General features: G+C 44.7%; 2 protein-coding genes and 1 long non-coding RNA gene across 3 annotated transcripts; 2 read left to right on the top strand and 1 right to left on the bottom strand.

The window, feature by feature from the left end:
* The first annotated feature begins 490 nt into the window (after positions 1–490).
* On the top strand, positions 491–1665 carry LOC117193803 (prolyl 4-hydroxylase subunit alpha-2-like). Its single transcript, XM_033398519.1, has 4 exons — positions 491–644; positions 709–859; positions 922–1112; positions 1169–1665. The coding sequence occupies exons 1-4, from the start codon at positions 506–508 to the stop codon at positions 1654–1656; spliced, it is 969 nt and encodes a 322-aa protein (XP_033254410.1). The 5' UTR covers positions 491–505; the 3' UTR covers positions 1657–1665.
* Positions 1666–2550: 885 nt separating this feature from the next.
* On the bottom strand, positions 2551–3872 carry LOC117192988. Its single transcript, XM_033397719.1, has 4 exons — positions 3867–3872; positions 3567–3766; positions 3155–3491; positions 2551–2981 (listed from the first exon to the last, which is right to left on the bottom strand). Exons 1-3 carry the CDS (start codon positions 3870–3872, stop codon positions 3206–3208), a joined length of 492 nt encoding a protein of 163 aa, XP_033253610.1. The 3' UTR covers positions 2551–2981; positions 3155–3205.
* Positions 3873–4623: 751 nt separating this feature from the next.
* On the top strand, positions 4624–10540 carry LOC117193241. The gene is made up of 3 exons (XR_004474548.1): positions 4624–5626; positions 9512–10064; positions 10134–10540. It is a non-coding gene; the product is annotated as an uncharacterized LOC117193241 (long non-coding RNA).
* The last annotated feature ends 1698 nt before the right edge of the window (positions 10541–12238 follow it).

Here is a 12238-nt window from a genome sequence, read left to right as displayed (position 1 = left end):
CATTTGAGCGCGTCTCCGGTAATGCCGTTATTTACATCGCTATATTCGTATATCACATTAAGCGGCAGCTTCTATGGCATATACAACATATTGGATTGGAAACACCTACCTGGCAATCCAGGAAATCCTTGGATGGGACACTTGGCCGGGACCAGCACTACCCACATAAGCACCACGACTCCCTGCTCAATGGAACCAATCTAAAACAACACACATTTCAAGATCATTAGAGGCTATGGCCATCAGGATAGGCTCATTTTGTCTATATTTTCAGTGTCTATTGCTATAATGGCCAGATGGGAATCAAACCAGGTAAACTACCACGACGGCTATACATATTCCAACAGCGATATGATTAATTTGCTGGGATTGAAGAAGTTCCTCGTCGTCGATCTGCAAGTGTATGCAGGGGATCTGCAACGAACTTTGGATAAATTGGAGCTGTGAGTGAAATGAGCTAACTTGGTCGCTGCTGAGCTTGCGGTTTTTCAGCGCCATAGAACAGATGGGCATGGAAGTGCAACAGCTGGAGGAGAGCTTCGTGGGCCGAGTATTCAGCGGCATCAAGCAGTTTGCCCATCTGCGACACCTGCACTTGGATTGGCCGCAGTGGCTGCGATTTATGCGAAAAGAGGTGGCCTCAGGTCGGAATGGCATGGATTACGATGCGAAAAGTGCTGAAGTGATTCTCGCTTCTTGATATTTCAGCGTGGCAGAAACACGCGCAGGAACTACGACCGTATTTACCCTCTAAGATCGATTTTGTGGAGGCCTGCAAGGCTATATATATCCTGATCGATGTCTATGGGTTGTCCGTCGGTGACTTTTCCCATGGTCTGATCAATGGAAAGCAATACAAGTGAATCCATAGGGAAACTCTATTCTGTTTCGATTGAATCACTGACAAGTTTTCCATTTCAGATCGAAAAGATTCGGTGCAATGGACTGTTTTGCTCTAGCCCGACATGGCTTTGAGCGGAGATACTTTGACCTGGCCGAAGCTTGGTTTGAGGCCATCGCGCTGACCTCCGACAATGATGAGATCACACGGGTGTTGGGCTACAGTTGTGATCTTGTTCTGCAGCTCTACGCCAGAAACCTTTTGAACATGAGTAAGGAATCGGGATCGACCTGTACATCCATCCGTCCTTTGACAAAGTCTTTGCAGACAAGAAGAAGCTCGCTTTAACAGTGCTGCAACGGGCTTCGACCCTTGGAATCGATGACCAGAGCATCCTTCGCCAATTGGAGCTCTTGGAGAGAGGCGATCTGAAGCCGACACAAGGAACAAGGCAGTTAAAGATGATCAATTTCGAGCACTATGTCAGGGGATGGCTGGCCCCCTTCAAAGTGGAGCCCCTCAGCCAGGACCCGTACATTGCCATGTATCACGATGTGATCTATGACAGCGAGATTGAGGAACTCAAGCGCAATGCTTTCCCAGATATGGAGCGCAGCAAAGTCTACACTTACTCGGACGAGGACAGTAAGACCACTGGTCGCTCCTCCATGGGCGCCTTTCAAACCGACCACCAATACAAGGCCGTGACAAAGGTCAATCGCCGTGTAATGCACATGACCGGTTTCGAAGTGTTCGCAGATGGATCTTCTGATGAATTGCTGGTTCTCAACTACGCCACTGCCGCACAGTACTGACTACTTTGGACCCCAAGTGAGCATTTGTTTATTAGATGGTTGGCTTTGGCCCTAATAATCGATTTGCAGTATTCCGAATATATTCAACGTGGCGACAGGATAGCAACAGTTCTCTTCTGTATATCGATTTAGGAGCTGAACATCTGAACAGTCGCCATCATTGTCCTGCAGTTGAACGATGTGGAACAGGGTGGCAAAACAATGTTTCCACGTCTGGGTATTTTCCGCAGCCCCATGAAGGGCAGTGCTGTGGTCTTTTACTACATGAATAGCAGTCTCCAAGGTGACCCGAGAGCCGAGCATGGGGGCTGCCCGGTGCTGGTGGGCACTGATCGATCAATGATCGATCTATGTGGTCTTTTTACTTTCTGACAGCTGCTACAAAATGGATTTACAGTGCCGAGCAAATGTTCCGATGGCCATGTGTGAACCCCAAATAGGCTATCAGGCGATCTATGCTGATTTTGCTGATAGATATATACATATATATATACAAATATTGCAGTTTGTCCGATGTGTAACTCTTATCAACTAATTCTCTTCGCTTATACGGAGCTACACGCTTTTCAGAGTTACAGACATTATTCGAGAATAACTATAACTATATCAAAAAAATCCAATAGAACCCATATGTATCGGAAGAAATCTCCTTTCAAATGTCACAGGAAAATATCCAGAAATATAACCTGATGCAAAGTCCAATAAAACAATGCAATACCGTGCCGTACCCTTTTTTTGGACCGTAAAACTACTGAAACACATTTCTTTCTTTATTGAGTTTTAAATATATATCACATTAAATTTTAAATTAACAGAAATACAAAAGTCAAGCGATTCGTCAGTGGCTGCTGCTGCGGCAGCTTTACAATTACATACATATGTCTTCGATTATTGGATTCTAATGGGTCTGTCAACTGCCTTTGGGGCATTGGACAGACGCGGTTCGGATGCAGGACGGTTGGAGTGGTTAGCATAGTCAAACATTCAACATCGAGGTTACACTTAGATCTATCACTAAATTGGTTTTAAGCTAATTGCATCAGAGTCAGTCAGAGAGATGTTGGGTACCTAATCTATGGTTATTCCCGGTGCGACACCTTCTTCTAGTTCGTTGGCTGTTCCTCCTGCTGTTGCTGCTGCTGGGGATCGCCTGGTGATGCACCAGTTAGAGCAGTCGTCGCCGATGCCACTGCTGCTGCTGCTGTTGTGGTTGTTGTTGTTGTGTGGCTGGTGCTAGCCGCTCCCGCATCCGCCTCCACCTCCGCCGTTGGCAGCGGCCTGCGCCGCCTCCCTGTCATTGTTGACCGCGTGCTGTGATGCGGAGGCTGCAAAAGAAAGGATGGATTCAGTGTGGGGGATCGCAAAAGAGTAGAATATGAGAGGTGTAGTGCAGTTCCTAATGACACAGGCTCAGAACAGTGGATGAATGGATGGAAAATGGCGAGCGGAGAACGGACTGTGTCTTACTTGGACTAGAAAATGGTGCAATTGAACGTACCCCAGAGGCCGCAGATGAGCAGGGCACCGCCGCAGAGGAGCATGCCGAGCATTAGGTATCCCCAGGGCCCGTATTTGGAGAGGTCCGAGTGGAGGCCCGTTCGAGTCGAGTTGCGGCGGGTGAAGCCACTGCCGGCTCCTGTTCCCGCACTGTTAGGACTTTCCCGAACTGCTCGAAAAGGTCCGACTCCAGGCCCGCGGGCAGATTGCCGGCACCAGGTCGGCGCTGTTTGAGGCACATCTCGTAGTCCTCATCGCTGTCGTACTCGTTGCTGTAGGGACAGTGGCGGATGCCGTCACAGGCCAGCTCCTTGGAGATGCACAGGATCGGCTCGTCGCTGGAAAGGATACATGCCCAAAAGTTGCTACACTCTGATCGGGCTGAAGAGTCTTCTTCCTGTCCAAAAACTCACCCGATCCTCAGGCACTGATGCCTGCTGGCATCCTTGCACTGCTCTCCCTTGCCCAGCACTGTGACCATCAGCTTCGACCGCAGCGCGTGCAGGCCGTGCTCCCACACGATCCTCACCCGGCCGTGAAAGAGGCGCACTGGATCCTCCATCACCGAGGCGGTGTCCTCCGTGTGGGCCGTGTGGGGATCCAACGAGCTGAACTGTGGAGGCAAATAGAATTATCCAATTATTGCGATCGGGCTAATTGTATATACGAGATCTACGAAATGCCTGAGAATCGTATGAATCGTATAAAAATACATCCATTAATATAATATCTGCTTCTGGCGGTGGCGCTGTCTCCGTGTCTCCGCAGTGGCGTCACGTGCAGAGCCAACAATCGAATCGGAGTGATACGAATGCCGCAGGGAATGCCGCAAACAAAGAGATGTGGAAGCTACGACTGGGCTGGCTTCTGGCAGGTTCAATAACTGTGAAACAGCTTGGCATTTGCAGTAAACAGCAATTAAACCTGTTCCGAAGAAATGTCTACTACAGACTTGGGCATGCACTCGATTTTCTAGCCTGTTCATTGGAAAGATAGTGCCGCAGTTATGCGACGCATCATCATTTGCACTTTGGGGAGGGGGCGACTCTGACAGAACAAAGAAGATATCTCTACTGGAACAGTGTCAGTCTATACTCCGTCAAGTAAAGACGCGCCAAATCTAAGCAGCAGCGAGCGCACCGAAATCCAACACACACAACCTAACACAAAAACATTGAAGTGCACAAAGCAAACTCCCAAAAAAACCAAAAACAAACACACCTAACGAACAGTTACAAAATTAAGTGCAGCGGGCGTCAGCCCTAGCCTACCTGAAATGTCGCGACCACCAGACCCAAAATTCCACGCACCGTGGGACAAATCATCGTTTCTCGAACCTAAATATATAACAATAAACAGAACAGACAATAAAAACTTCGAAAACGTGTCCCCCTTCATTATCAAAAAAGTCATTGACTTCCAATGCGGAGGGGAAGTTGACTCAGTCAAGAAAATCACGGTCAATTCACTTCTCATTAAAACAAAAGGAACAGCCCAGGCAACAAAGCTCCTGAAAATCGTAAAATTCCACGACTTTCCTGTGAAAGCATCAGAGCACAAAACCCTTAACTCCTCCAAAGGTGTCATCTACTCCAACGATCTACGCAACATAGAAATAGAAATCATCAAAAGCGAACTCAAAACACAAAAGGTCATTGACGCAACTAAAATTCACAAACAGAAAGATGGCTTACCCCAAGAAACCGGACTGATCATCCTCACATTCGATACACCAACACTCCCACAGCATATTATGATAGGATACGAACGAGTAAACGTTCGCCCCCGAACGCCTCGCCCCCTCAAATGCAATAACTGCCAGAAATTCGGTCACCCAACCAAATACTGCACAACCACCAAAATCTGCAAAAACTGCTCCGAAGTACACCCCGCCGACGACGATCTATGCTCCAAGCCCAAATTCTGCAGCAACTGCAAACACAACACCAACATCCAAAACAACCACAGCCCACTAGACCCCAAATGTCCGGAATTTCTCAAGCAAAAAGAGATCGCAATTATCAAATCTTCCGAGAAAGTAGACTTCTTAACCGCAAAAAAAATATATTTTCAACGCAACACACACCAATCCACACCATACGCCGAGATAGTTGCAAAAACACAAACAGTATCATCGACCCCCAACCACCCTTCATCATCATACAACACTCAGACCACACACTACCAAAGGCCTATTACTAACTACGCAGACATCTCAGACTCAAACACACACCCATCCAAACCAACACAGCAACCCACCCAAGAAGAAATGGACATGGACACAGACCTCGAGGCAACAACTAAAACCAAAAACACCAAAACCATCCCAGATACCGACCGCAAACTCCGAAGCTGGACTAAAGAAAAGGACAAACTCAACCTAGTCACCAAGCCACTCAAGGCAAAAAATAAATCCGAAAAAACAAAAACTACAAACCTAGCGTCACTATCCAACAACACCCTTCCTAGCCAAGTATACAACGAAGAAGAACTCTAAATAATAACAATAGTATTAACATTCATTTTAAGCCCCTTAGTAGAAAATACCAACACTAGTATGCAACTTAAAATTATGCAATGGAACATTCACGGCTACAAAAACAACTACATTGAATTACAAAGTCTCATGAAATCATATAACCCCCTAGTCGTTGCCCTACAAGAAACCCACATATCCAACCCCAACTATCTCCCTATCCCAACCAACTATTCAATATACTGCAGCTATAACCAGCTTAATGCTTTTGGAGGCACAGCCATCCTCATACACAACTCCATACCCCACACCCAAATCCCTCTCAACTCCGACTTTGACGCAGTAGGTGTCAACATCAAATCCAAATCCAAAGTCAACATCATATCCTCATACATCTCCCCAAACAAACCCTTCAACGCCCGCAATCTACATAAAGTCCTGACCCTAACCACAAACGACCCCACCCTAGTCCTAGGAGACTTTAACAGCTGGCACCCCTAGTGGGGCTCACCTAAGGCCAACCCAAGAGGGAAAACTTTAGCCTCCTTCCTAGACCATTCCAACTACATCCTCCTAAACGACAAATCCCCCACCCACTTCTCAACACACAAGACATTCACCCACATTGACCTCTCCCTAGCATCAGCAACTATTTCTCCAGAACTCCTCTGGGAAGTAATAGACGACCTCCACGGTAGCGACCACTTCCCCATACTAATCTCTCTCTTCAACAACCCATCCCTCCCAAACTTTACCTCTAAACCGTCCTTCAAACTGAAAAGAGCCGACTGGGACCTATACCAAAAACACATCCATAAACTCAACTCCACTACCCAAACAAGCGACAACGTCAACAGGGAAAACGCTCTAATTAAAAAAATAATAATCCATAGCGCCCACCTTTCCATCCCCCAAAACACCACTTTCTCCCTCCCCCGTACCGTTCCCTGGTGGAACAAAGAACTAGCAATCCTTAAAAGTTTAAAAATCACTAAATGGAAAAAGCTCAAACGAGACATAAACAACACCACCTACATAGAATATAAAAGAGCAAATGCCAAATTCAAAAGAATAATCAGGGAAGCTAAACAGAAATCGATTCTTGATTTCACAGCCCAAATACACCCTACCTCTGACGCATCCTCAACATGGTCTAACATCAGACGAATATGCGGACTGTACCCTGTCAAAAACATTCACAATATTTTTAACCCCCACACCCAAACAGACACAACCAACCAAACCGAAATAGCCAACTCCTTCGCCCACACGTGGTCAGAAAAAGCTCATGATCGTAATTTCTCCCCAACATTCCGTTCGAACAAATCCCAAACAGACTCTCTTATTAACTATACCCCAACTCCATCAGCATTTGAAATCGAAAAGGACATTACATTCATAGAATTCTCATCAGCTCTGTACTCCCTGAAAGGCCACACCCCCGGCCTCGACCGAATCTCATACTCCATGATAAAAAACGCACCCCCCACCCTCAAAATCAGAATAATAAACCACTTTAACAAAATACTTGACTCATACATCCCTCAATCGCTCAAACTCAGCCTAGTCCTCCCGATCCTAAAACCACAAAAACCACTAACAGACATAAAATCCTACAGACCCATATCACTTAATTCATGCCTAGCCAAAACGCTCGATAAGATAGTGGCAAAAAGGTTGTGGTGGTTTGTTTTAAACAACAAATTAATTCACAACAGCCAACTAGGTTTTAAAAGAGGCAAATCGGTAATAGATAGTCTACTCTACGTAGACCACCTAGCTACCAGAGCCATCGCCCTAAAAAAACATCTCACCTTAATATCCCTTGACTTCACCAAAGCTTTCGACAAAATAGGAATCCACTCCATCATCCAACAATTAAAAAATGGAAAGTAGGTCCACGAATATTACAATACGTCATAAACTTCATGTCAAAGAGGAAAATCCTGGTGAAAAGTGGCTCGAACCTCTCGAACACCGACCCTCTCCCCAACGGCATACCCCAAGGCTCCCCCCTCTCAGTTATCCTTTTTCTTATAGCGTACTACCCCCTCTCCGAAATCTTATCCTCTCACAAGCAGATCAAATTCAGTGCATACGCCGACGACTTCCTCCTTATCATCCAACACAGCAAAAGGAAAAGCCCCACAACCGACATCCAAACAATCCTCAACCAAATAAGCAGCTGGTGCACTCAGTCAGGTGCAGACCTATCCAAAGATAAAAGCCAACTTCTACACATATGTCGCAAACATAACTGCAAACCTAAATTCATTACTGGCAACACATCCATCAACCAAAACAACTCACTCAGACTACTAGGCCTCACACTTAACTCTAGATACAACTGGAACTCACATATCAATAAACTCAAAATAGACCTTGCCAAGCCACTGGGCATTATCAAACACCTCTCGTCCTTAAAATACAACTGCCACACCTCATCACTTGTACAAATTATCAAATCTCTAATCATATCCAAAGTCGACTTCTGCCTCCCCATATACGGTTACGCACCAAAAAGCCAGCTTAACCGCCTGAAATCTACGATTAACGCAGCAACAAGAGCCGCCCTGGGCGCATTCCGCACCACACCCACTAACAACCTTCCATCCGAAGCCAACCTTCACACCTTGGTAAACAAGCGAGATTTTATAACTGGCAAAATATTTAAAAACCTCATCCACGCTAAAGACACCCCCCTAAACTCACTACCAAAAAACCAAAAAAAAAAAAAAAACACAGACTGCTTAGCACGATTGACAGAGCCAAACAAATATCCCAGAATAACCTCATACCGTTCTCCCCGATTAAAACCTCCAACACCAATAAATTCAACATGACAACCATCCTTAAAGCAACCAACATCACCCTATCCAAACACGATAAAAACACCACCCCCCCAATAGTCTTCCACCAACTCTTCCACTCCATCAAATCCAACCTCCACCAACACACCTTCCTATACACAGACGGGTCCAAAGCAGCAGGCATTACCAGCTATAGCATCTGCAATGAGACATCAACCATAAAATCCGGACTACTTCCATAGTACTCCTCAGTCCTTTCCAGCGAAATCATAGCTATCCACGAAGCCATTCTACTAAGCCGCAACAAACGCGGAAGATACGCTATCTGCACTGATTCACTCTCCTCTATATCCGCAATTACCAATCCCAACAATTCCTCGTACTACCCCACCACAATCCGTAACCTCGTCACCAAACTTTTCCCAAAAATAACAATTATATGGATACCTAGCCACATTGGCATAAAAGGGAACGAAATTGCTGACACCGCAGCCAAAACTACCTCCAAACTACCCCTCATATATACCCCCAATCATAACTCTAACGACATCTCACTATACCTTAAGAAAATCCTCATAACTAAACAAACAGACCTCCTCACTAAGACTTCCCCCTGGTACCAACAAGTTATCAACCTATCTTCCACTCATCCTCCCCCCAAAAACCTAAACAACCTTAACAGAAGACACCAAGACATCCTAAATAGATTAAGACTAGGTCACACAAGATTCACCAATGCCCACTACATGGATAAAACATCCTCCAACGCATGCCCACTGTGCCACAACCCAACCATAGACATAAAACACATAATATACACATGCCCCGCCCTCTCTCTTCAAAGATCCTCAATATTCCATAACACCGACCCCATGCAATACATCTCCAACCCTAACACCAAAAACGCAAAAATAATCCTCAACTATCTAGACCAATCTAAAATCATTCACTACATATAACCTCATAAACAATCATCCCTGTACATATACATATACACAATTAGTATTTTAGATAATAATTCCTCCACAACATATAATGGTTTTAATTTAGCAGAAATCCGTTGTATTCCTAGAAAACCCCAGGAGGAGACCCGCAACAACAACGAACAACTTGGAATTTACTAGACATTTTTTATTAGCATTTGAGCTTCGCGCCTACAGAAATGAGGTTGATAACACTACATGTGTTGCGGAAAGCGTAAACTCATACATGTTGCGAAAGGCATGCTGCAAAGATGTTGCTGAACAATGCTATATTCTATTAAACAAATTAAAATTATAATTAATTTAAAAATGTCTTATTGAACATGTATCCATGAGTATATGCACTCGCGAAAAGAACTGACATTGCACTGGAATCGTTTGAGCAGGATAAATAAATACCTTCTATATCGGCTGTCTGCCACTCCCAGGTTTTCGGTGTTTTATACCAGCTTCAAGAGCATTTGGGCCAAGGTTAGCCACTGGTGGGCACCTCTGAGTGGGCCCAACAAGACGTTAAACGTGTCTATGTGAGGGACTTGATAGCAGGACAAGATTTCATCCAAGCCCGACAAATCTGACAGCAAGTCGCTCTCTTAAAGACAGGGAGTCTCTCACAGCCAGTTCGGCTTTTTGGGCATGGCTGTAAGTGCAACAAGTCGCAGTCGGCGTCAGCGGTTGCAGCGCCTATAATTACATGTAGTTTATTTTTAGCTCCACAATCTACGCGAGGCTGCAACAACGGCGCAACTGCTTCCACTTGTGTAGACTGGCAAGCGGCCAAATGCAGCGCAACGACACAAAAACAGCAATGCATAAAATGGGAAAATGGAGCCAGGTTTTTCATGCTGGCCATACCGGCTGCAGTCGCTTTGCTGTTGTTGCCATGAGGTGAGCCGTAACAGAGATATTGCTGCTGGCCCGATCTGGCCCGATCCGGTCTCCGCTGGCCAAACGGTTTGTTTGCTTTCCCGTGTTTACCTTATGCAATGCTCAAGAGTTTTCAATATTTTGTTGCCAGACAAACAAAAACTTGAAGACTCTGCAACTGCAAATTGACAAAGTTGTAAAATCTACTATTTCACTCTTCATATGCACATATGTATGTATGTATGTATGTACTTTTTATGTACTTAAATAAATATACATAATAGTAAGTCTAAGTAAATGTGGAGTTGTTGTGGTATCTTTAATTTTTAGGAATACGTCTTGAAGTGAAGTCAATGAATGCCCACCCGTACCGCCCATAGAAGGTGCAGTTTTTACTATTTGTTTTATTCCCGTGTACCTCGTCAGGACAAAGCAAAGGATCCGATGTACCTTTTGTATGGATGGATGGGTTGGGAAATTTATGGGGATCAACTGCGCTTTAACCTACTTTCTGATTCCGTTAGCCTTGAGAGCGAATCCCTGTCACCTCGCTGGGCTTAAGCTTAAGGTAAACTCCAATTTGCTCTGCCGCACACACACACACACACAACGGGTATACATATTGCAGGCATCGCTCTTGCATGCAGATGTGTTTCGTGCTCTCATCCCGTCTGACCTATGTTGTTTGAACTGTTTTCGATTTTTTTTGCCGAAAGAATGAACGAACGTCTTTTGCCGTAATTTTTGTATTCCGTCTTCCCACATCCCCATGCAGGCGACATGGCTGCGTTCTTTTTCCTTACTTTGCTGCCGCTCGTCACTCTCGACTCTCGACTTGACTCGTTTCAAAATTGGGTTACAGACCCCAGACAAGACCCCAAAAACAGAAGAGAGCGCACGCAGGAAAAAATACAGAAACAAAACAGAATGCAAAAATCCGTTTGACGCCCGTAAGCTCCATGAGTCACAGTTGTTGTTGCACTGATTGCTGATGATTGAAGTTGCTGGGTGGGGGCGGGTGGCTGGTTGCTGGTGGCGGGGGAGAACACTATTTTCGTGCTCAAGATTTCGATTTCTATTTTGCTTAGCAGCTTCCTTGGCTTGGCTCGTGCCTGCCCTGTCTGTCTGATTGTCGCTGTCTCTGTCTCTGCCTACCTCCGTCTGCTTCGTTGGATTATTTGCGGCGTTACAGTTGTTACGAGCTTTTTTTTTTTGTTGTTAGGAAGAAATAATTTAAGAGCACGCCCCATGTCAAGTCAAAGAGTTTTAAGTTTCGTTTTCGTGATAGCAGTGACTAGATCAGATCGATCGTATTGCTCCCTCGTTGGCGTCAAGATGTGTTTGTATAAGGTGAAGCATTCTGAACGGCGCTCTCCTAACAGTGACCAATTCGAATTAATTTGTGCTTAAGACTTCGATACACTGCACTGCATTCTTATCTTTCAATTGTAATTTAATTTTCCCTATTCTATTTGCCTGTACATACATACAGCCTGTTCTTAACCGACTGTATTCATTCGAAGAGAGAGAAAGGAAAAGAAAACGGTCACCTTCTTTTCATGCACCTTGCGTTGATCGTCGTCGTTTCGGCCATGATGCAATTATACAAGGTGGTGTTCGTGTTGTCCCTTATCGTCAGTGCATGCTTGCTTGTTGATGATGAAGGTTGTTCACGGACGAATTCTTTGATATATTCTTAACCCTTATGTCCCGACAACAACAAAATTATAAAAAGCATATAAAAAAAATACCACAGAATTAGAAGTAATCTTTATATATTATGTAAAAGAACATTTTAATATAACTAAAAATGTTGAAAAAAAATTATTAATGGCTGCATAAAATTTAAATATTAATATATCAGTAAAATCATTTTATTTTAAAATTTTAAAACCCACGGGCCTGTTAAGGGTCAACATCAACATGTACCGTCTCACTCACACTCACTA

This window comes from Drosophila miranda (assembly GCF_003369915.1).
Source record: "Drosophila miranda strain MSH22 chromosome Y unlocalized genomic scaffold, D.miranda_PacBio2.1 Contig_Y2_pilon, whole genome shotgun sequence".
NCBI classification, from domain to species: Eukaryota; Metazoa; Arthropoda; class Insecta; order Diptera; family Drosophilidae; genus Drosophila; species Drosophila miranda.
This window is presented reverse-complemented; position numbering and strand designations above follow the sequence as displayed.